Genomic DNA, 23,591 nt, shown 5'->3' with positions numbered 1-23,591 from the left:
ATGCCCAGTGTATTGCCCAGAGGTGTAAGTTACCACCCAGTTCTGGCTCAGCAAGCACATTTGTTCTTAAGGTAAAAGCATTCCAGCGAAAGTGCATTAAAACAATAAAAGAACCTACATGCATGCCAGAAAGCTTACCAGAGGTCATCCCCCCAACTCCAACATAGGGCTCCGGTAGGTGTCAGTCCTTCAAAATCCACAACTGGGTTTTTCCTGTGGTTACAAGTTCATATCCAACAAAGAACCAGAACCCAGGCTGGGAAGACGAGCTGTTTCTGTATATCGCTCATGCCTTTGATCTTGGCCTTCCGTAACCGGTAATCAGCAGGCACTCACCTTCTCCTTAGGGCATAAAAGGCTGGGTTTGTGCATAAGCAGAGCTGAGGAATTTGCATTAACCTTTCCCTAAGTATTCCCAGGAAATCCACTTAACATTTATTGTCCCAACTGTCTACACTTGTCTGGCCCATTTTCAATATAGTATTTTGAACTCCCAGGTTTCATACATCACATCCCCCCAAAGAGGTTACATATAGTCTCAGCCCAAGATAAAACATAAACTTAATAGAACTAAGTCTTGCAAGGATATAGCAGGAACTTGTCGCAACTGGCATGCGGGGGAGCTAGGGTGACACCTGTCAGGGAGTCCCTAGGTGTGGGATCTGGGGCTGTGACATGACTAGGGCCCTATCAAATTCATGGCCATGAAAAACGTGTCATGGACCGGGAAAGCTGGTGTTTTGTGTACTTTTACCCTATAGACTATACTACAGGGGGAAAGTATGCAGAAGTACAGTGTTTCTCAAACTGGGGTCTTGACCCAAAAAGAACTGCAAAGCTATTGTAGGGGCACTGCGATATTGCCACCCTTACTTTTGCACTGCCTTCAGAGCTGAGCAGCTAGAGAGTATGGTGTACTGCCACCCTTACTTCTATGCCGCTGCTGGTGGCAGCACTGCCTTCAGAACTTGGCATCCAGACAGCTGCTCTCTAGCCACCCCGTCTGAAGGCAGTGCAGAAGCAAAGGTAACAATACTGCAACCCCCCTCCCCACAATAGCCTTGCAACCCCTTCTTGGGTTGAGAACCCCACTTGGAGGAATGCTGACATAAGGGCTTTATATGTTAATAGGTTGCTGTTTTTAAGTATATATTCAGGCTTTGTTACAACACCGTGAAATTTAAGATTTAAATCTGAAACCATTAAATTCAAGATTTTTAAAATGCTATGACCGTGAAATTTACAAAAATGGACCATGAATTTGATAGGGCCTTAGGCATGACCAAACAGCTGCCCCTTGTGCTTGTCAATGTGTCCTAGGGCGATGGCAAGCGTGAAAAATTGGATATTTTTTTGGGGTGGAGGGAGGAGAGGGATAGTTGCTCTATATAAGACAAAGTCCCAATATGGGGCTGTCTGGTCACCCTAATGTGCACCCTGCAGCTGGGGCAGACACATCATGCCCCCCCTCCCAGGTCCCCTGTAGCTATGCTGGCCCCAGTGCATTCTGGGACTTCTGCTACCCCCATCCCATTGTAGCCCTGTCCTACAGGGCTGCAGACAGGCCCGCGGGCGCGTCCAGACCCTGGGCAGTGCATTGTGGGCCAGCACCAGCCGGGGACCAAATGGCAATGTGGGTACAGCCATGTGGCACGTGATGTCGTGGCAGCAAAGGTCAAGTGGTTTAGCCCTAGCTGCCCAGATCACTCTCCTGTTAGAATGGTTCAGTCCTGTCAGCCCTCCTGGGAATGGTACATGCCTGCGTGATCCTCCCCCATTCTCTGAGAAATGGTACTTTCCCTTTACCTCCCCTCTCCCCCAATGGTAAACTCCTGTCTGACCAGACCCCCATTCTTCAGAATGGTACAGTCCCGCCAACCCGTTCCTCCTCTTCTCCCCCTTCTCTGGGAATGGTACAGTCCAGGAACCCTTGCGCTCTACCTACACTGCTAATCCTATCGCCCCGCCCTACCTGACTGCTCATTGGCTGCTCCGAGGGAAGTGGGAACAAGCCACTCCCCGATAGGTCTGCTGCCCCGCGGGGGCGGGAGGAACTACTCGCGGGGCGCTTGGCCCCCGGGGCGGGTTCGGTTGCGCTGCGGGAGGGTTTGGTGCGGTCGGGCGGCAGGAAAATGGCGCTGACACAGGGGACCAAGCGGAAAGTCTGTTACTACTATGATGGTGAGAGCCCCGCGCCGGCCCGGGGGGGAGGGAGACGTGGGGTGGGGTCTGGGGGACTCCGGGAGGGGCCTTGGAGGGGGGCGAGGAGGAGGAGGGGGCGCTGGGGAAGGGCCAGTGGAGGGGGGGCGAGGAGGAGGAGGGGGCGCTGGGGAAGGGCCAGTGGAGGGGGGGCGAGGAGGAGGAGGGGGCGCTGGGGAAGGGCCAGTGGAGGGGGGGCGAGGAGGAGGAGGGGGCGCTGGGGAAGGGCCAGTGGAGGGGGGGCGAGGAGGAGGAGGGGGCGCTGGGGAAGGGCCAGTGGAGGGGGGACGAGGAGGAGGGGGTGCTGGGGAAGGGCCAGTGGAGAGGGGGGTGAGGAGGAGGAGGAGGGGGCGCTGGGGAAGGGCCAGTGGAGGGGGGGGTGAGGAGGAGGAGGGGGTGCTGGGGAAGGGCCAGTGGAGGGGGGGGTGAGGAGGAGGAGAGGGGGCGAGGAGGAGGAGGGGGCGCTGGGGAAGGGCCAGTGGAGGGGGGGCGAGGAGGAGGAGGCGGCACTGGGGAAGGGCCAGTGGAGGGGGGGGTGAGGAGGAGGAGGGGGCGCTGGGGAAGGGCCAGTGGAGGGAGGGGCGAGGAGGAGAGGTCACTGGGGGAGGGCCAGTGGAGGGGGGAATGAGGAGGAGGAGAAGGGGGTGCTGGGGAAGAGCCAGTGGAGGGGGGGACGAGGAGGAGGAGAAGGGGGTGCTGGGGAAGGGCCAGTGGAGGGGGGGACGAGGAGGAGGAGAAGGGGGCGCTGGGGAAGGGCCAGTGGAGGGGGGGACGAGGAGGAGGAGAAGGGGGCGCTGGGGAAGGGCCAGTGGAGGGGGGGACGAGGAGGAGGAGAAGGGGGCCCTGAGGAAGGGCCAGTGGAGGGGGGGACGAGGAGGAGGAGAAGGGGGCCCTGAGGAAGGGCCAGTGGAGGGGGGGACGAGGAGGAGGAGGGGGTGCTGGGAAGAGCCAGTGGAGGGGGGGCGAGGAGGGGGCGCTGGGGAAGGGCCAGTGGAGGGGGGACGAGGAGGAGGAGGGGGCACTGGGGAAGGGGGCTCCTTCTCCATGCTTTTGAAAACTCTTTCAGATCTATAGTAATATCAGTCAGACCTTTCTCTTTCTGTCTTTCTTCAGACCAGCTGCTTGTTTTTAGTCGGGAATGTTCTGTGGTCAGGGGTATTGTTTAATACCAGGCGTGTGCTTGGTTGGATTGTGGGTGTAGGTACTGGGTATGGGGGGCAATGCTTTGTATTTGTTTAATCATTCCATGACACTTACCGAAATGTTGGGTGTTAGCTCCTGGTGCCCTGGCCAAATTGCAACCTGGGTAATTCTACTCTGTCTCTCTTTCTTCCCCCTGTAGTTCAGTGGGAGAAATCGCAATTGCATAACTGCTGTTTCCTGTTCCACTCTTACTGCTGTGTTACTTGCCAGCAGGGGGTGTCCTTTTTGCACACTGCACTCCCTCCCACACTTCAGCCTCCTGCCTCAGCCCTACATTCATGGCTTTGCATATATTTTCCCCGCTCAGATGTGGCCTTTGGGCCAAAGAGTTTTCCCATTCCTTGGTTAGGAGGTGCTTATAGTGATCATTTAGGCATTTTAGTATGGTTAATTTCAGTGCTCTGCTCCATCAGGTATATATCAGTGACTTTTATCTCTTCCATGCAGTAACTTGCAATGTTAGGCCCTGGTTCTAAAATGAGATCCGCCCCTGCATGCGCACAGTACCCATTGATTTCAGTGGAGTGCTAGACAGGGGTCGACCCCTGCAAAACTTGTTGCTGGATTGGGACCTTACGTTAGGCCATTTACCACGATATGGCAAGTCTGACTTTCATCCTTGTAATATCCACAGGTGATATGTGCACATTAGACATAAAATCAAAGTGTTTGTGATCTATCAGTGCCACATTAATGCCCTGAGGTTTTTGATGCATCCTTCAGGGTTCCTGGAAATACTGGTTTGTGGTGGTGATAGTTGTGGGCATGCTGTACCTATGTCAGTGACTGTCAGATGGTGAATGAAAGCTCTGTCTGAGGGTCCACAGTGCCCCTCGGGTCTGGAGACACAATTTTCACACGTGTATTCACGCATGGGTGATTGATGATAAACTAGGGCTTTGTCATTGCGGACACAAAGGTGGTGTTTTTTGTTTTTATTGGTTTTGTTTTTTTACAGAGGATAGCTAATGCGTTAGTTTTATCGCTGTAAAACCTGAAGTGGGAACAATGCACTTGTAGTTTTTATAACAAAGTAGCTAGGCAAAGTCAGTGCTCTCGCTCCTCCACCGCCTGCCTATGCTTGATCTAACAGTAAAATTAGGGTGCTTTGTCTCCAACATGTTTTTACAGCGGGATAGGTAATGCCTGTTAGTGACGATAAAACTTTTTTTAATCAGTATATGCATAGACCAGGATGCTCGTAGAGTCCAACTTGTAATAGCATTTTAGGGTATGTTTACACAGCCAAAATAAAAAAAAAAAAAGGAGCGGGAGTTTGCTCTTAATTTACTTTAATCTGAGTTAGGTAGTTTGGTTTAAAATAAAGTGAAGATACAGCAACTCAGGTTAGCAGCTCAAATTCAGCCACAGGCTCCCTGCAGACTTTAACTTGAGCCCATAACCCAATTTAAAAGCAGAATTGCCATGTCTTCACTGCTGTTTTAACCTGATTTGGCTAACCAAGTTAACACTCCTTTTTTTTTTGCAATGGAGACATGCCCTTAGAGGCTGCAAAGATATTCCCACTGCTTATGAAAAGAGAGCTGGTAAATAACCTGGTTTATCAAAATAAACTCAAGATAGACTGGTCAGTTCAAATCACTTGTGAGTTGCCCACTGCATTTCATTGGATGGTAGAAGACAAGTGACCGTTCTCTCCTGGGCTGCTGTTAGTTTGGTATTTAGAAGGTGCTATCTGCCAGATGATACCCTTGCTAGGCTCTTCATCTTTCTCTGTGATTGTTTCAGGTCTTGTTAATGCTTGGAATTAACCTAATTTTCGGCATTGATATTGCTGCACCAGTGCAAAGTTCTGTGATAGGAAGGAAAGCTGCAGTCTACCCCAGTTTTAAGCAGAGTTAAATTCTACCAGTGGCAATTGTGGTTTTACTCTGTCTACACTAGGGGAAATGTAGAAAAGGTTTGTCTCTGCAGGCTGCGGGAGCAGTGAAAATTACTCCTGAATGTTGAGATCTATGACGAAACATTAGACTCTCAACTGAGTTACCCGCCAGGCCAGATTGCCTTTCTTACCTCCTAGGATGGTTTAGGGTTGTGAAACTAGTTGACTCTTTTTTGTCAATGTTTAGTGTGAATCACCCATAGGACAGGGCTTGATGCACAGCCTGGTAAGGATGGATGAATTAAAATAATTGGGGCCATAAAATTTTAGGATTTTGTTGATCTTCAAAGTGCATTGCAGGCATTAGCTGTCTTAGCATCACAATACACATACACGCCTGCCCCTGCAAGTGAGGAAACATTATTGCCATTTTACAGACGAGGAAGCCGAGGCAAAGAGTCCGAGTGATTTGCTTGGGGCTATTAGACAAGACATTGTCTGAGCTGGCATTAGAACTCAAGAGTTCCTGGCTCCAGACCAGAACTTAGGCTACACAGTAGTTTCTCAAGGAAACGTGTACCTTCATTAAATCCAGCAGAGTTCAAATTGATCCTAATCGTATGGAGGTGACCCTAGAAGGTTTCTGATTTTGGGAGATGATGGCACTAAGGGACAATTGTGTGTAATGTCTGTCAATGCTGTTCTTGCCCCACAGAAGCTGCAGCCTTTTCATTTTAGCTTTTGTACATGGTAGGTCCTTTCCATGTATGGTACAAACTAGATTAACCAAACCTCAGTGATTTGCAACAGTGTCATGTTCCCCAACATCTGTTAATTGCACTGAAAACTTCCTTGGTTTTCCAAGACATCAATTATTCAGTCTCCCATGAAACTGTGATAGAGTTGGTCTAAATCTGTGAAGAGGGGAGGGGGAGGATACATACGTATTGCTGTAGAAAAGAGAAAATGACAAAATAAAGGTCAGATGGGACTGAACTACCGGTGACTCCTGTCATCTTCCTCTTCAGTGATGTTGCTCAGAGGAGAAAATGTTCTTTTCCACTATAACCAAATGCTTATCGCTCTCAGGGGATGTTGGAAACTACTATTATGGCCAGGGCCATCCAATGAAACCCCACAGGATCCGAATGACCCACAACCTACTGCTGAACTACGGCCTTTACAGAAAAATGGAGATCTATGTAAGTATAGGCCCAGACACGGAGAGAGAAGTAGGAAGCTTGTATGGAGAGACTTGATCCACTTCCCGAGCTGTCACTGTATTGCAATGGCACAGGGTCTTGCAGACTCTCGCGTGTTTTATTGGGAAATTGTGGAGAAACAAGATGGAGGAAAAACAGTTGGAAAATATTCCTGGGGAATAGGTCAGGGTGAAGGTAATTCAGAGAGATTGTTGCTTTTAAGACTTCCATTAGTCTTGTGTTTAGCAGGGTGTTCCTTGTTTTGTTCCAAAGTTCAGGTAATCTATATATAGGAAATGTTTCTCCCTATACTGTGACTGTTTCCTATGCCTAGGCATATAATAAAAAGCCCCAGTCTCCTATCATAACATTCCTCTTCCCCTTAGAACAGAGGTGGGCAAACTTTTTGGGCCAAGGGCCAAATCTGGGTGGGGAAATTGTATGCTGGGCTGGGGCAGGGGGTTGGGGTGTGGGAGGGGGGGCGTTGTGCAGGAAGGGGCTCAGGGCAAGGGATTGGGGCAGAGGAGTGGTGCGGGGTGTATGAGAGGGCTCAGAGAAGGGAGTTGGAGTGTGAGGTGCAGGCAGGGGGCTTAGGGCAGGGATTTGTGGGGTGGGGTTCAGGCTCTGGCCCGGCACCACTTACCTAAAGCAGCTCCAGGGTGGCAGTGGCGCGCACCGGGGACAGGGCAGTCTCCCTGCATGCCTGCTCAGGCCCCACGCCGCACCACTCCAGGAAGCACTGTGGCCCCTGGGGGATGGTGGGGGGCGGAGGGTTCTCTGCGCGCTGCCCTTGCTGTGCCTTCAGGTACCTTCCGTTAAGCTCCCATTGGCCGCAGTTTCCCGTTCCCAGCCAATGGGAGCTGTGAGGGGCGATGCCTGGAGGCAAGGGCAATGCACAGAGCCCTCTGCCCCCGTGCCCGGGGGCCACAGGGATGTGGTGCCGGCCGCTTCCGAGAGCTGCGCAGGGCTCGCAGTGCCACGGGCGATGATCCCGCAGGCTGGATCCAAAGCCCTGAGCGGCTGGATCTGATCCACAGGCTGTAGTTTGCCTACCCCTGCCTTAGAAAGTAGACTTACTTTTGCTTTAATAGCACTGGCTTTAGCTGCTGCTATTGAGAGTAGGCAGGCATTGGAGTGGGAGAAGGAATATATGTCAAATAAACCTTGTTTTGTTCTCTCCTTGCAGCGCCCCCACAAAGCAAATGCAGAAGAAATGACCAAGTATCATAGTGATGACTACATTAAATTTCTGAGATCTATTCGCCCTGATAACATGTCTGAGTACAGCAAGCAGATGCAGAGATGTAAGCTATGCGTATGGTATTGCAGCTTCTAACCTGAATAGCTGTAGTCCTGGGAACCCTGGTTAGTTCTTAGAGCTCATTGTCGAAAGAGTAGGGAGAAACTTATGAAACTTGTTTTTTTATTATTATAATTATTATTATTATTTTCATGTTCACCTAACCACTTAGATTATTTTTTTGCCAGAGTCCCACACTGTTTTTCTCCGTTGGGGTTCTGTCCTTAACTCCTTTGATCTTGAGATTGGTGGAAGCTCTTTCATCTTCTTTTCTAATTTATAAATGTAACAGTGTGAACATACCTGTACAACAGGTATTCTGCATAAGCAACTTGTAACCTAAGGTTCTGGGGTTGTTAATAATGGTAATGTTCTGGGGACCAACTTTCCCAGATATCGGGAGGATGGGTTTTTTTGAAGCAGGAGTACTGTTGTTGGTCACAGCATGGTAGATATGCAGAGAGCTGGTCTTTATTTTAGAATCTGTAGATCTATGTAATATTTTCATAATCTGGGAACACTAGTGTCACTATTTCCTATTGTAATAGGAGATATATTGTTGGTAACTGTCTTCCTTTTGGGGATATTTCTAGAGATCTGTGGAATTCATGTCCTTACCAGTATAAAATATTCTGTGATTTTTATCAGCATCGAGAAATCTGGCTGCTTAAATTGTGGCCGCACAATTTGTTCTAGTCTGACTAAGATTTAGATCCTGCAAGCCCTGAATTCAAATTGACGTCAGCTGAAGTTCTGTGCACTGAGAGCTTTGAGAACCAGGCCCTCAATGCTGAAAGTGGTGTTGGTTTCAGTTCTGATGTCATACCTGACAGGCAACTTCATCTGTATTATGCAGGATGTTGGACTAAATGTCTAAAGATCTTTCTGGCCTTAGAATATCCTTAGATGCGTGGATATTTTTTTTTTCTCCATGTGGAAGAATCTTTTGCAGCTTTCAAGCTATAGAATCTTAAATACCTTTTCAGACTTTCTGCAGCTCCGTGCTAACATTTTTCAGCAATTAATAGGTAATGAACTATAGTTTTCTGGTTGATTTGGACAAATAAAATGGGTAGGAGTTCACTACAACAGTACATTGGTTGTGTGCGCTCTCTTCATTCCTGAAATCTGTAGAATTGTTGGGCCGTGGGGCTTATTTTTATGACATGTATATGTAATCCGCTGTTAACTCTTTCAAGAGTTATGGTCTAGAGGGTGAATTATATGCACTTTTAAACTGTAGTGAGCCAAAATGCCCACTGTATTTAGGCACCTGAGTATAACAACTAAAAGAATGAGTAATATGTGTAATGTGTACCAAAGTACTTCCTGGGGTAAATAATATGCCTTAACATACTAAAGTACCTATTTACACAAACCTAACTGCTTACCGCTGAGACTAGAATGGCTCATAAACACCCACACTGGTCTCCTTCTGCTCAGCTTGGCATTTTCTATCCTGTACTTCCAAGCAAGGGTTTTACTTCAAGGAAATTAAATGTGAAAAATTTTCAATACATATGGAGGTGAGACAAAAGCCAATTCACAATTCAGTCTAATGACCCCTCCTTAACAGGGCTTGCAAAATATATCCACCACTACCTAGCCAGAGGACTATTCCTATGAGCCAGAAATAGAGATTAAAGATGGAGGTGATGGGGCCCACGACCCAAGTGCAAGGACAGTGCCTGGTGAAGAGCCTAGCCTCCTTTCTGTTCTTAGCCGTTGAGAAAGGAGTGGGTGCTGGGATTTCCTCAGTGGTGCTATCGTGGGGACTCCCATCTTTGATATGAGTGGCATAGTGGCCTAATGGGTAGGGCACTGGACTAGGGCACCTGTGTTCTATTCCTGGCTCTGGCACTGGCTTGCTGGGTGCCGATGGGCAAGTCACTTTGCCACTCCATGCCTCAGTTTTCCCATCTATACAATGGTGATAATGATACTGACCACCTTTGTAAAGTGCTCTGAGGTCTGTTGAGGAAAAATGACATATAAGAGCTGGGTAATATTATATTGGGCTCTGACTAGTGGGCATATCATACATAGGACATTCCTGACCCTGCTCTAGCTGTTGGAAATGAGAGAGAACTTTTTCTCTTCCCTGTCCAGAGCCACATATTGCTGTAAAAGGCTTGATCTCCTGGCTGTTTTGAAGGGCTTGGTGAAAAGAGGTCTCTGTATGAATGAATAGCTCCACGATTTGCTTCTGCTTATACAGAGGGCTACATCTTTGCCAAGCAGAAGCAGAGTCACACTATTAAAAATTGTCCGTTTTACTGCTGCCCACAAGGTTCTGAATGGTAGCAGTGATACTAAATGGTATCTTTAGTCTCAGTCCATCGATAGATACTCTGTCTGAAGACTCAAGAAGATTATACTGCAGCCGTAAGGGCTAGAAATTTAATTTGTTATAATGGGAAGCTTACATTCTGCAGCAACTGATAACAGACCTTGTCACTTGCTGGGAATAGATTCCCACGCATCTCTGAGGGAACTATTCAACCACTGCTAATTACCATGCCCCACTGGAACAGTTATACAAATTGGAACATTTCGTTTTGACTCTTCTGATTCTTGCAGTCCATAAGAAACAAGTTCCATTTAAATCTGGAAACTGCTTAAATTTGCTCATTCAACTGTACTGTCTCCATGATTTTTCACTAGCCTTTTTGGAGGCAAAGAATTGAATGAAAACAGCATTTTTCATGCTGAAAAGATTCAAGCGAGATTGGTCCTGCTTAAGTACACAAGGGAAAAGTTCCGCTCAACCTCATTACAACATAGAGATTTTTGTAAAAACAGGTTTTGCAAAACATAGGCCCTATGAAACTTTTTAAAAATCATGTAAACATTTCTAATAGCAAAAATTCTTTGGAAATAAATGGTTTCCCTGCAGTGTTTCCAACCCAAACATGCTGCAGGATTGAGAACCTAGAAGAAAAATTGGCTTTTTTTTTTTTTTTAATCCAAGCTATGAAATGCGCAAAGTAAATGAACAACATACCTCATGAGAATCAAACTGAACTTTTGAAATGTTCAGTCTTGATAATCTAAGGTGATGTTAGTAACATATGGAAGGAGACCTGTTTAGAACGTGTGATTTTTTTTAAAATTGATAGTGTCACGACTCTCACTTTCTAACACAATTAAATGACAATTGGGTTTTATTATCGTTTATTCCACTAGGTGGTGCAACTCTAGTGTAGATCCACTGTACATGGGAAATGCTGGTTTCATTCTTTAGTGTCTTCTCAAAGTGCAGCAGGGGCCTTGCACTTACAGCAGCTCTCTGTACCAACTGAGAGCTTTTACAAACTGAAGTGCGGGTTCTGTCCTTTCCTGCAAGCTGCCAGGATAATGGCAGTGGGCTGCGCAAAGACTGAAAGGAAGGTTGCAACAACTGAGTACTGATACAATGAAGTCTTTAGCGAAGGGATGACTGTCTACTTCTCATTGTACATTTTATTTATTATATACATGTAAACTAAATAAATGATGCTAATATACTTGATCTCCTGAGTCTATGTCCTTAAGTTAGATTTACGACATAAACTTTGCCTCTGGTATGCAGGCTAGACCTGCTAACACTTTATCTTTCTTTTTCAAGTCAACGTTGGGGAAGATTGCCCGGTGTTTGATGGGTTGTTTGAGTTTTGTCAACTGTCTGCAGGAGGCTCTGTTGGTAAGCACAAGAATACTAGATGCTTTCTCTTTTTAGGAGAATGTCCATAATGTCGCTCTGTCAAAAAAGAAACATGATGTTGGAGACGTTTCTAGATTCCGTAAAACAATTGTTCTGAAATGTTGTGATCATACTCAAGCCCCGATGCACTGGAATGAGATTGGTCGGTGGTTGCGAATGCTTTATGACTGTATGTATGGTCTGGCTCTTCAACGATAGCCATATTCTCACTCCTCCAAAGATGACTTAAGTGGTCACATTGAGGAATTTCTGTGTATGGAATGAAAGCATCGTGAATGATGTTGTTTCAATAAAGCTAGTCCTCTGTCATGGTATAATTCCCCACTCTGAACCTTGGCGTCCAAAAGATGGGATACCAGCATGAATTCCTCTAAGCTCAATTACCAGCTTAGTACTTGTAGCACTGCCACCAAACAGGAATTCCAGTGCCTGGTAAACTCTGGTCCCCCCAAAACCTTGCCCGGGGACCCCCAAGACCCAGACCCTCTGGATCTTAACACAAGGAAAGTAAACCCTTTCCCCTACCTTTGCCTCTCCCAGGCTTCCCCTCCCTGGGTTACCCTGGAAGATCACTGTGATTCAAACTCCTTGAATCTTTAAACAGAGAGGAAATTTTACCTTCCCCCCTCCTTCTCTCTGCCCCTCCTGGATTCTCCCTGAGAGAGAAAGTAATCCTAACACAGAGAGAAATTAACCTTCCTCTCCCCCTTCCCTCCTTTCTCCCCACCAATTCCCTGGTGAATCCAGACCCAGTCCCCTGGGGTCTCACCAGAATAAAAAAACAATCAGGTTCTTAAACAAGAAAAGCTTTTAATTGAAGAAAGAAAACAGTAAAAATTATCTTTGTAAATTTAAAATGTAATAGGTACAGGGTCTTTCAGCTATAGACACTGGGAATACCCTCCCAGCCTAAGTATACAAGTACAAATTAAAATCTTTTCAGCAAAATACCAATTTGAACTCCTCCCAGCCAAATACACATTTGCAAATAAAGAAAACAAGCATAAGCCTAACTCACTTTATCTACCTCGTACTCACTATTTTGAATCTATAAGAACCTGTATCGGAGAGATTGGAGAGAAACCTGGTTGCACGTCTGGTCCCTCTGAGCCCCCAGAGTGAACAACAACGAAACACTAACAGCACACACACAAACTTCCCTCCCTCAAGATTTGAAAGTATCCTGTCCTCTGATTGGTCCTCTGGTCAGGTGACAGCCAGGCTCACTGTTCTTGTTAACTCTTTCCAGGCAAAAGAGATATGAAGCACTTTTGTTCTATTAACTCTTACTTATCTGTTTATGACACCATCTGTTGTTAAAACCTTGGTTTATTTAAAAATATCTTGCTTTTTTAATAAAAACTCGCTCCAGATCTGTGTAACCACAGCCTTGGAGCAGGTGTTTTGTTTTACAAAAAGAAATCCACTTGTGTGTCTCTTTTGAGAAGAAGGAAGAACAAAAGCAGGAAGATTTCAACAAACTCTGTAAAACCTGTATCATTTAAAATAAAATGGCATCCTTGTTCATGAGTTTTTTGCTGCAGACTAATGCAGTGTTGAGAGACTTTTACTGTGCACCTGTTTAAAAGCTTTGCGGCTTATTTGACATATTCAAGGCATATGTCAGTGCTCTGCATCTGTTTTGCTTAGAGACTCCAAAGAGACACAGCAAGTTGGTAACCATAAACCCCGGGATTAGCACCAAGTTCTTTGCTCTTCTCCCATTTGCTCTGCTGGTGAAGACCGTTTCCATTCTGAAGAAATGCAGCATTTTGACTCCCTTCTGATAGATATCCTTATTTTCTGAAATATAAAGTCTGACTACACTCAAACGCCAAAAAGATAAACATATGCTTGTCCAGCTGACAGACACATCTGAAGTACCTAGTCCGGTCTCTTGTCACTAAGGCTCTGATCCTACAAAATGATTCATCTGTGCTGACCCTTAGATCCATGCAAGTGGCACTGAACATAAGAATGGCCATACTGGGCCAGATGGACCTTTGGTCTGACCCAGTATGCTGTCTTCAGGCAGTGCCCAATGCCAGGTGCCCTAGAGGGAATGAACAGAACAGGTAATCGCCAAATGATCCATCCTCTTTTGCCCATCCCCAGCTTCTGGCAAAAAAAAATTTTAGATTCTACCGAGATTTAAACCATCTGAACCGCATGGAACCACACAGTGGAATTGTGTGCAGGCTGTAGGGTTTGTGGGAGAACTCTTTGCCTAGTTATCTGTACAAAGGACTAAACAAAGCTAACTGTAAGTGAGATAAAACTATCCATGAAATGTTCTCTTTAGGAAATTGATAAATAAAACTAAACTGTACTCTAACCATGACTCGAGCTAGCAGGCTGTGGACTTATTTTCAAATCAGGCTCCACAATTCTGTTCTGAACTACAGATGTGATATGGGAGCAAGACTGTACTGTAAAAATAGATGCTTAATTTGAGCTCTCCCAGCACCTTTATGTTACACTGATCTCTCTTCTACAGAGAGATTACAGCAGTGTCACCCCCTAGCTGAGAGTCTTCTGCCTTACTGGTTTGTATGAGAAATCCAGTGTTTAAACCTTTGATATTTGTACTGTTATACATGCAGGCACATGGAATGACACATGTGACCCCACAGGGCATGTTGCCTCTGTGTTCTCCAGAGTTTGTCAGGGCTCCATTCTGTCTTTCATGCTAATGTTCTGCAATTCTTCTCCCTGCAGCGAGCGCTGTGAAGCTGAACAAGCAACAGACAGATATTGCTGTGAATTGGGCAGGAGGCCTTCACCACGCTAAGAAATCAGAGGCTTCTGGCTTCTGTTATGTCAACGACATTGTCTTAGCCATTTTGGAGCTACTAAAGTACGTGCCGTACTTCTTATCCCTTTTCTTTGTCTGTTCTGCTGCATTTTCTTGGAGTTCTTCCCACTTTCTCCCTAATTTGCTCCTTTTTGTTACCTTGTTAGGTGTGTCTTTTCTTGGGAGGGCTTAATCAGACATGTTTTTTGGATGCAGTGCCCTCTCTTCAGCAGGGGTTTCTGTACTTATGGTATGATGCAGTAGATGAAAGGCCTGGAGGCACTGTGTGATCACTCTTTGGTGCTTCTTCCTTGGCACAAAAAAGTGGCACCCCTGTAATTTGTGTCCTGATGGTTACCATCCTGGTGACTTTTGGCATGAGGCAGCTCTAAGTAGGAGGCTTGGATGTAAAATGTGCAATTCACTGGTTGAGTCTGTATAAACTGAATTGATCAAAGATCAGTTGCTGCAGCAATAGCTGCTTTGATTTCCTCAGTGATTCTTTTCTGCTGTCAACCAATTCAAGGCATATGTCAGTGCTCCGCATCTGTTTTGCTTAGAGACTCCAAAGAGACACAGCAAGTTGGTAACCATAAGCCTCAGGATTAGCACCAAGTTCTTTGCTCTCCTCCCATTTGCTCTGCTGGTGAAGACAGTTTCCATTCTGAAGAAATGCAGCATTTTGACTCCCTTCTGATTCTAGGTACCACCAGAGGGTGCTGTATATTGACATTGATATTCACCATGGAGATGGCGTGGAGGAAGCCTTTTACACTACAGACCGTGTCATGACTGCATCCTTTCACAAGTACGGAGAATACTTCCCAGGAACAGGGGATCTGCGGGTGAGAATGGAGGCTTAGTAGAGTCTTCCCCTGGAATTTGATTTGTTCCATCTATTCACTGTCCAACTAATTTCACCAAAACGCTGTTTCTGTGTTTACTGGTTTAGATGGACTCTCTCAAAACAGCAACCTTTGCTTAATAAGAAATGTGTGTGACAATTTAACTTTGTTCTTTGAGTTGGTGCTGAGTCTCTGTGGTGTTATATCTGTTCTACAGTAACAATGCCCAGACATCAGATGTCAGTTACTCTACAGCCTCATAGTGTGGGACTCTGAACATCACATCTTGGTGGGCCGTATTTATTGGCAAACTGACTTCCATGCTCCCCTTGTGGCCCTATTGCTTTGATCTCACAAGTTACGCATGGTCTAGCCATGCCAGTACTTGAATGGGAGACCTACAGAGGAACACCTTGAGCTGCAGAAATGGTATTGGTGATTCAGCAGGTGGCATTCCTTCCTCTGAGTTGGTACTGAGCCTCATGGCCCATGCTGGGACATGGTTATCTGGTGGTGCTGTCTTTCAAATGAAACACAACTGTGGTCCTGCCTGCTTCTCAGGAGGTAGGGATGTTAACCCTAGGGTCATGGTCTGATGCCAGCTAGTGTAATGGCATTCTTCTGACCTAAATTCCCCCTTGAGTTTTAGCTGGGTGTAGAATTGTCACTGACTGTCCTAAGTTAAAGTGCTTTGGTATGGCAGTGTGCTTTGTAGATAGAAGTTATTTAATTGTTTTTAAAAATCAAAACTAAAAATCTTATAAGATTCCTCCAACTGTCAATACTGCAGGCTCAGCCTGGTATCGGACTGCAGCCTGATTCGCATTTTGCTCTGTACGTCCTTGCCAACAGTGTAGAGTCTGGAACTGGAAACTTGACGGCCAGTTTTCCGCTTTCCTTGATGCAGGAGAGAATAAAATCTGGCTTTTCTGCAGCGCTACTGGATCTGCACGACATACAGTTTTTACTAGCAGAATGTGCAACTGAGAACTCTCAGACCCAGAGTGAGACTGTAGATGTCAGTAGGGATTGTTCATTCCCATGTATCCTATCACAGCAAGATGCTCTTCGTGTCTTCCTGGGATTGAACTTTCTGAGGCAAGCAATAAAGTATTCTCAGTAGAGCGTCCTTGCTTGTGGAACCCATTTCCTCTAAGAATCTGCTAATGGCTTGTAACTGGGGCTGGTACATGGCCCACCTGTTGGGACTTTTTAATGACCCTCTCAACAAGGCCCAAGTTTCATAGAACTTGTGACTCCAGTTTGACTAGATGCTGAGGCAAGGGCTGTCATGTCAATTCCAAGGTGCTGCTTTACTCTTTCTTGACTATAACCTCGCGTTATTCTCCATTATCAATCTAGACATTACATAGCTTAGTTGAATGCAAAGGCCAAATGTACCCACGTTCCCCACGCTAATCCTCTGAAGTCACTGGAATCATGCCCGCTTATGCCAAGACTGAATTTGTCCCCAAGTGCCTTGGCTTGGATTCTGATAACCCTGGTGGAATCTCACTTTCCTTTCTGCGTTGGCACATGTATGTTGGCGTTTCTCTGGTGACCCTGTGGTCTTTCCTGTCTCTCACTCTAATAGGATATTGGTGCAGGCAAAGGCAAGTATTATGCTGTCAACTACCCTCTCCGGGACGGAATTGATGATGAATCCTATGAGGCAATATTTAAGCCGGTAAGCCTCTTTCTCTGAGTGAGTCTGGGATGCTGCTTTGTCTTTTTCTAGTGATACTCTGAGGGGAGATGCAATCCTGTGCTGTAAGATTCCCTAGTGTTTATTCCTACTTGACAGTTACAGCCAGTCATTTGTAGACTCTTATCTGTAAGAGCTTCAGTGTCACCAATATGTGGGGGAGGCAACACCCATTGAAGCATCAGGGAATATCTCCATGTCAGCTGCTGACATGGATTTCATTGTGTTGCTGTGACACCATCCCAAGGGAGTATGTAACAATGGAGTTCTTGTCCAGGTGATATCTAAAGTGATGGAGACGTTCCAGCCTAGTGCAGTTGCCTTACAGTGTGGATCGGATTCTCTGTCGGGGGACAGATTGGGCTGTTTTAATCTGACCATCAAAGGTAAGAGAACGCTGCTTCTAGCAAAGCAGTTAAACCAGAGCAGTGGCCTTGAGGAAAGCTCAGACGTGTAAAATACAGTATCTGTGGTGGCACTTGTGTGATTGATGAAATCACTGTGTTGAAAAGCTTCCTGTCCAGTTAGCCAGTGAGGTTATGAACTTTCTCCCATTCCCTGTGCTGCAGGTCATGCCAAGTGTGTGGAGTTCGTAAAGAGTTTTAACTTGCCTATGCTGATGCTAGGAGGGGGTGGCTACACAATCCGCAACGTGGCTAGATGCTGGACTTATGAGACTGCCGTGGCTTTGGACACGGAAATTCCAAATGGTAAGACTGTCCTGTACTGTATTGAGAGGCTGGGTGTCTAGTAATAGAGCTTGGGGGAAATTTAAATTGCTCTGAGTAGGTGTAGGAGACCTGTGAAGTAGCCTGGACACTTCACTAGCTGCTGCTTTTTATTGTGTTGGAGTTCTCTGAGCTACCACTGTGTATGTGGTGTATTCTAGTCCTCTAGTGCATCCTGATAAACCATTTTTCCCATACAGCACACAGTGGTTGGTGTGTCTTGCTATCTCACTGAAACGAAAAGGCCTGTTGTGGGCACCATGGCGTTAAAGCAGCGAATAGTCTTTGGCCCCATTGTCACAAGGTTATGGTTTTCTGAGCATCCCAGGAGAGTCCCAGTCACCCCCAAAAGGGAAATGTTCCATTTATTCTCATAGCACATTGAAGCTCATGTGATATTTGCTGTTTCAATACCAGGTCAGTAACCAATCAAGGTTATTCTGTGCTCTAATCTTTATGCAGAGCTTCCATATAATGACTATTTTGAATACTTTGGACCAGACTTTAAGCTCCACATCAGTCCTTCAAACATGACCAACCAGAACACCAATGAGTATCTTGAGAAGATTAAGTAAGTGTTGTCTGTTACTCCTAGCAAAATTGGCCCCTTACACTGAGGGCTTGTTTCTGTTAATGCTTTTTAGATCACCAGCGTGTGGGGTTTTTGGTTTTTGTTTTTCTGCTGGTTGTAGGCAGCGGCTATTTGAGAATCTACGCATGCTCCCTCATGCCCCTGGTGTCCAGATGCAGCCGATTCCCGAGGATGCTGTGCAGGAGGACAGTGGAGATGAAGATGAAGAGGATCCTGACAAACGCATTTCGAGTAGGTGCCCGGCTGTGGGCATAGGTTGCCTTGCGTGAGCACGGACCATGCTGCTGAACCTTCCCTTGGTGAAGCAGTGCTGTTGCTAGAGAACTTTCTTAATGAAGGAATCTAGATTTAATATTGGAGCTCGAACTATTGCCAAAGCCTCCTGTGGGAAAATGACTGACAAAACACTGAAAGCGGCACTGTCTGTTTATGCTGCCAGAAGACAGGCTCCCGCTGTTCTAGCAAAAGTCACCCTTCAGCTGTGAAAACACTAGCTTATATCCAGGCTGTCTTATGCCCTTTGGGTCTGGGAGTCAGATTTTCCCAGTGTGAAGTTAGTTAACCTGTTTGTGCTGGCAGCTCTAGACATCCTGCTGTAAACCTAATTCAAGATACGTATACTTGTTACACTGAGAGATCTCCGGTTCTGACCTTGGCTGCTGAAAGTAGCTGGCTTAGCCGTGATTCTAGTAGGATTGTTGTATTGCTGCACAGTAGTAAAGATTTTTGGCATGGCAGAGCATTCCACATGTACGCATGTACCTTCCTAAATACGTTTACTGCCTTACGGACCCCTGGGGAAAAGACTCCAGTGTGACTGAGGTAGCTTCTCTCTCTTTGCTCTCAGTGCGCTCTGCTGACAAGAGAATAGCCTGTGATGAAGAATTCTCCGACTCTGAAGATGAAGGGGAAGGTGGTCGCAAAAATGTTGCCAATTTTAAGAAGTCCAAGCGCGTAAAAGCAGAAGATGATAAGGAGGAGGAAGAGAAGAAAGGTAGGTGTAAAACTGGAACTAGCCGTATGTTGGACTGCTTCCTAGAGCAGGACTCGGTAATGTGAGGGATGAGGAAAGTTGCGTTTTTGTTGCAGAAGTTGATTGTTTCTGCAGTTCATCTTATATTGCTGATGATTGATGTGTGAGAGATGAGGTTTGAACCACTCCACCATCAATGGGAACCCTGAAGAGCTGCCAGAGTTAAACCCGGGTTGCCTGGCAGGCTAATAGAGAACAGGATTTTAGTAACAACACTCCAGTGACACATGGGACTAATCACAGTGCTTAACGTAGTCTGGAAAGAGCGGGTTGGCGTGGGGTCTCATCCTCTGGGGCAGCTGCTTTGATAAGACAGCGCTTAAAGTGCGACCTGGCTTAATTAAAGCTAACAAAAACAAATGTTGCCAGGTCTGTGACCTCATCTAACTGTCTCCATCCTCATATTTTAAGCACGGACTGACTGGTGTACTCTCCACGAGTGCTCAAACTTCACCAAGGCTTGGGAAGTTTCTTCTTCCCCAAGGCAAAAAAAGACTCTGCTCTCCCCGATTCTGGTTCTAGGTGGGTTTACCAAGCTCGGCTCTGGTCTGGCAACTGTTAAAATGTCCTTGTGTCACCATCTCAATAATTACCACGAAGATGGAAAAACAAAGTCTAGTGCTTCTGTGCTATTGCCCTCATCGCTCTGCTCCAGCAGGCGTAATGATGATCATCCCTCTGCTAAAGCTGCAATGTGAGGCTTTAGGTATTTTGGGAAGGGAAGGAACAAACATCTGAGTCATCTGGTTCCTTGGGATTATAGGCTTCATAACCCCAAACTCCTTCAGAATACCACAGTGTCTAGCCACTAGCCTTAATTACCTTTGCACTGACTTGCTGCAGGGGGACCCTCCCAGTGTCTCTATTTCATCAGCAAGGCATTGGTGACAGCTCTCCTCATTGGTAGAGTGGGCACAGTGCTGTGAATCAGTGGCTAGTCTATCTTTAACAAACCACAGGCCACATGTCTCCAAATGCAGCCTGAGCCACTGACCGTTCTAGCCTCTTCCAAAGTGAAATACGCATGTAACAAGCTTACAACGAGGTGACCATTAGTGGAGTCCTCAGAACAACTACATAAAGGCTACAACCTGAACTGTATCACTGCGGGCTCCTGAGATCTGGTATAATACAGCGTGTTGCCAGATTTGCAAAAATCCTTGTCACTGCCACCCAAAAACATTCTGCGGCTTAGCTGACCTCAAACACAAGCTGTCTGAGTCTCTGTTGGCCTGTTCTTTCTTTTCTTGTTGCTGGGACAACTGCTGTAGTTACTGTGAAGATTTGACTCAGATTGGAGGACAATAGAATACAGAGCTTCAGGGTGCCACAAGTGGCTCAAAACAGGCTGCTGCCCCAGACTGTGGCTTCAAGTGTGGATACCTGAAGGGTTTGCCAGTTTCCAGACTCTGCCCCACACATGCAGAGTAGCTGGCATTATCTGTTTTTCCACTGTAACTGCCTCACCAGTGATTTCTAATGTAATTGTACCTCCCTGACTGGTGTCTGATTCTGCCAGGTGGGGCTGGTGAGTGGTAGCTATTTCTCTGCCTCTTTGCTATTTGGGATTTTTTCTTTTCTAGATGAGAAAGAAGAGGAAAAAGCCAAAGAGGAGAAAGCAGAACCCAAAGGGTGAGACCTACTTCTGCCTTACGGATTTTCTCTCTTCTCTTTTCCCCATCCCCCATTTAGGATGCAATGTGACTTAGATGCTTGGGAGTTGAGCAGGATGGTTTTCTAGGTGCTCCCTGTAGCTGACTGTTTCTGAGTTTCTCCATCTCTCAATTATAGATAATACCCAAGGCCCTCTTTTGGTAAAGCACTTTGAGGTCCTTGGATGAAAGGTGCTAGAGAAGTGCTTAAAAATATTTTGCAATGTGTGTAAAACTTCAGTGTGTGTGTAAGATAAGGATAGATGTTAGTGCATCTGTTAGGACAGAACCTAAGGGTAAAGTCTTTAACATGCTACTCGACTGTTTTGCTGCAGCTTGATCACAATCTAATTCTTTTGTCAGTTCCTTAACACAAGCTTTCCGCTCTTGGCTCTGCAGGGTAAAAGAAGAGACTAAATCGACCTAAGATGACTGCAGCCGGACAATACCTTTCAGTACATAGTTATAAGTTTGCTTCTCTGGTAGCCTCCCATTTCACAGGATTTATATTTTATATGTTTCTGTATATATTTCTATATAAATATATAAATGACTTAACTGTAAATTATTCTTGCTGCATTCCGCTGAGAGCAGATGCGGAGGATTCTGAGTAGACAGACCTGCACTACTTAGAATTAGTGACAGGGAAGTTTCATTCTTGCCTTCCACTGCCTCTTTGGTGTGTTTTTTAAAAATCATTTTCCTCTTCTCTATCCTCTCTTTGAAATAGCCCTTTGGAGAATACTGGGTTTTTTTTTTTGTTTAATATAAACTAGAAATAGTGTCTGACTTTTAGGTCAGGTGGAAATATGGCCATGAAACTTTGGGAGAACTTTGAGTTCCCAACTTATGCCTGTGAGAGAAACTGCTCCTATGGTCTTTGGTCCAATGACACCATAGTAAGTAACTGCAAGCCAATGCCAGTTCTCAGGGTCAAATAGTGCAGTTCTTGAATAAAGTTGGCTGTCTACCTGCAGTGGATTTGTGGAAGGAGTTGAAGCAGTTTTAAAGTAAATATGTAAAGTTCCCTGGTGTGTCAGCCCACGGTGCCCTGCTCTAAGGTATAGATCTGGATAGCACAAAATGAAAACTGCCAGCTAGCTGATGTTTTAAATAAAACTTTCTAAAGTGGATTCTTTTAAGTCAAGTTAGTGTGGCAGTGTTATTCATCTCATATGAGAGAGAAGGGCTCAAAAGAATATTTTTCTTCGTATACCAAAACCCCTATGTGGGGGAAATGCATTACTGCCTATTGTCGTCCTGCGTAGCTCTCCCTGCTTTTTCCCCCACTCGGCTACCCGTGATTACATAATGTGCATTCTGAGTGCTGATCTAGGTCTTACACCGAAGCCACTACAGAAATCCCAAGTCAGCTAAAGACCAGATTGCGAAGAGCCTGGTTGAAGCTGCTTGTCAATGTGGCACTTGCTGAAAATTCTCATGTGATGTGAAGCACAGATGTTTTTAGATAAGACCTTTCTCCTTGTTGTCCAGGCCAGTAACTGGGGGGAATCTTTTGAACCTGCAACTTAAGCTGCTCTTTGTAATGGAACAGCAGCACCCCCTGTTGCTTGAGAACAGAACTGGCCTTTACCTCACATCTCACTTCTCATAACTGATCATTGGATGAGCTTTCTGTGAAATGCATCGAGCTCCAGCCTTGCAGAAGTTCTGCAGGCAGCTTTCACTTGCTGTTTTCTCAGGGGGATACCTCTGTCCACTAGAGCATCTGTACCTCCCACAGAGCACTGCTGATGGTTTCAACTCCAGTAATGCTGCTAACTTAACACAGGTTATTTTTAAATTTTTTTTTTTTTTTTTTTTAAGTACTCTTCTTTCCCACCAAATCTAGTCTCTTGAGGCTGACTGCGGCTCCTCCTGCTCTTTTATGTTTTTGTGAAGTGGGAGATCACTGTATCTGGGGGGAAAATATATTGTGGTTTTTTAAAAGATGCTTTTTATTTTGAAAATCTTTGTAATAAAAATGACATTTCTATGTTGGTGTGAATTGTTACCCTTCTTTGTGGTCAGAGGACATAAAGGGAGGGGGTCTACTTGTTTTGTAGATCACTATTGAAAAACTTAACCATTCAAATTAGAGGCTTTGGGCAATTGGTTAGTGTGTCCTCTATCCCTATTGGTAATAAAACTGGCCTGTATTTATAGCAGGACTGAATTTACTCTGTTGCTCATTTCATTTACAGGTTTGGGCCTTACTTTAAACAAAAGTTGAAAAGAAGGTATCTTAATTCTCCAGCTGCACCTTTGATGAATGGCTGAAATACATTAATGCAAGGGGGATACGATGTCTACACTGCAACTGGGGTGTGTACCTTGGTTTGGATTTCCCCTGGAGTAGGTCAAGTCTTTCTCATTGCTTAGAATGTTGTTTCAGTCCTTCCTGAAGTTGATTATCTTCAGTTTGCTGAAAAATGGGCTCAGGTATAGCACTGTTGTTCATCTGAAATCTAGAAACATCTTAAATAAGATGTGTGGGTTATTGTACTTGATTCAGTTGTAGGACTCCTACTTGCTGTTGTGTAAGGTGGAGAAAATCTGAGAGGTTCATAAACTAGTATTTCCCTATACAGGGAGCAACCTATTCCAGCAGCAAGCCTACTAGTGATGGGTCATAATTAATCCTTTTAACTCCCTTTCATTTATCCCCTTTGTCATTTAATTAATTTGAAGGGGGAGGTGGGCATCTCTTCATTTCCAAGGGATGAGACAGTGCCTACAACTCATGTTGTATTGTCAGCTTGTGCACATTAGCATGCAAGTCTCCCTGTGGT

At 45.6% G+C, this 23,591-nt stretch overlaps 1 protein-coding gene across 1 annotated transcript; it reads left to right on the top strand.

The window, feature by feature from the left end:
* The first annotated feature begins 2,066 nt into the window (after nucleotides 1–2,066).
* HDAC1 (histone deacetylase 1) lies at nucleotides 2,067–22,795 on the top strand. Its single transcript, XM_050932442.1, has 14 exons — nucleotides 2,067–2,181; nucleotides 6,335–6,447; nucleotides 7,634–7,751; nucleotides 11,355–11,429; nucleotides 14,169–14,307; nucleotides 14,948–15,089; nucleotides 16,684–16,776; nucleotides 17,072–17,180; nucleotides 17,364–17,504; nucleotides 17,985–18,093; nucleotides 18,215–18,345; nucleotides 18,962–19,108; nucleotides 20,731–20,779; nucleotides 21,199–22,795. Exons 1-14 carry the CDS (start codon nucleotides 2,133–2,135, stop codon nucleotides 21,224–21,226), a joined length of 1,443 nt encoding a protein of 480 aa, XP_050788399.1. The 5' UTR covers nucleotides 2,067–2,132; the 3' UTR covers nucleotides 21,227–22,795.
* The last annotated feature ends 796 nt before the right edge of the window (nucleotides 22,796–23,591 follow it).

The sequence above is a fragment of the Gopherus flavomarginatus genome, chromosome 22, assembly GCF_025201925.1.
Source record: "Gopherus flavomarginatus isolate rGopFla2 chromosome 22, rGopFla2.mat.asm, whole genome shotgun sequence".
Lineage (NCBI taxonomy): Eukaryota > Metazoa > Chordata > Testudines > Testudinidae > Gopherus > Gopherus flavomarginatus.
This window is presented reverse-complemented; position numbering and strand designations above follow the sequence as displayed.

What these genes read in the sequence shown, in the direction of transcription:
- HDAC1 (XM_050932442.1), top strand. Translation starts at nt 2,133, where the DNA reads ATGGCGCTGACACAGGGGACCAAGCGGAAAGTCTGTTACTACTATGAT. An exon ending in CAGGAACAGGGGATCTGCGG is followed by an intron (nt 15,090 to 16,683) that starts GTGAGAATGGAG and finishes TCACTCTAATAG; the next exon opens with GATATTGGTGCAGGCAAAGG. An exon ending in GAGTATCTTGAGAAGATTAA is followed by an intron (nt 18,094 to 18,214) that starts GTAAGTGTTGTC and finishes TGCTGGTTGTAG; the next exon opens with GCAGCGGCTATTTGAGAATC.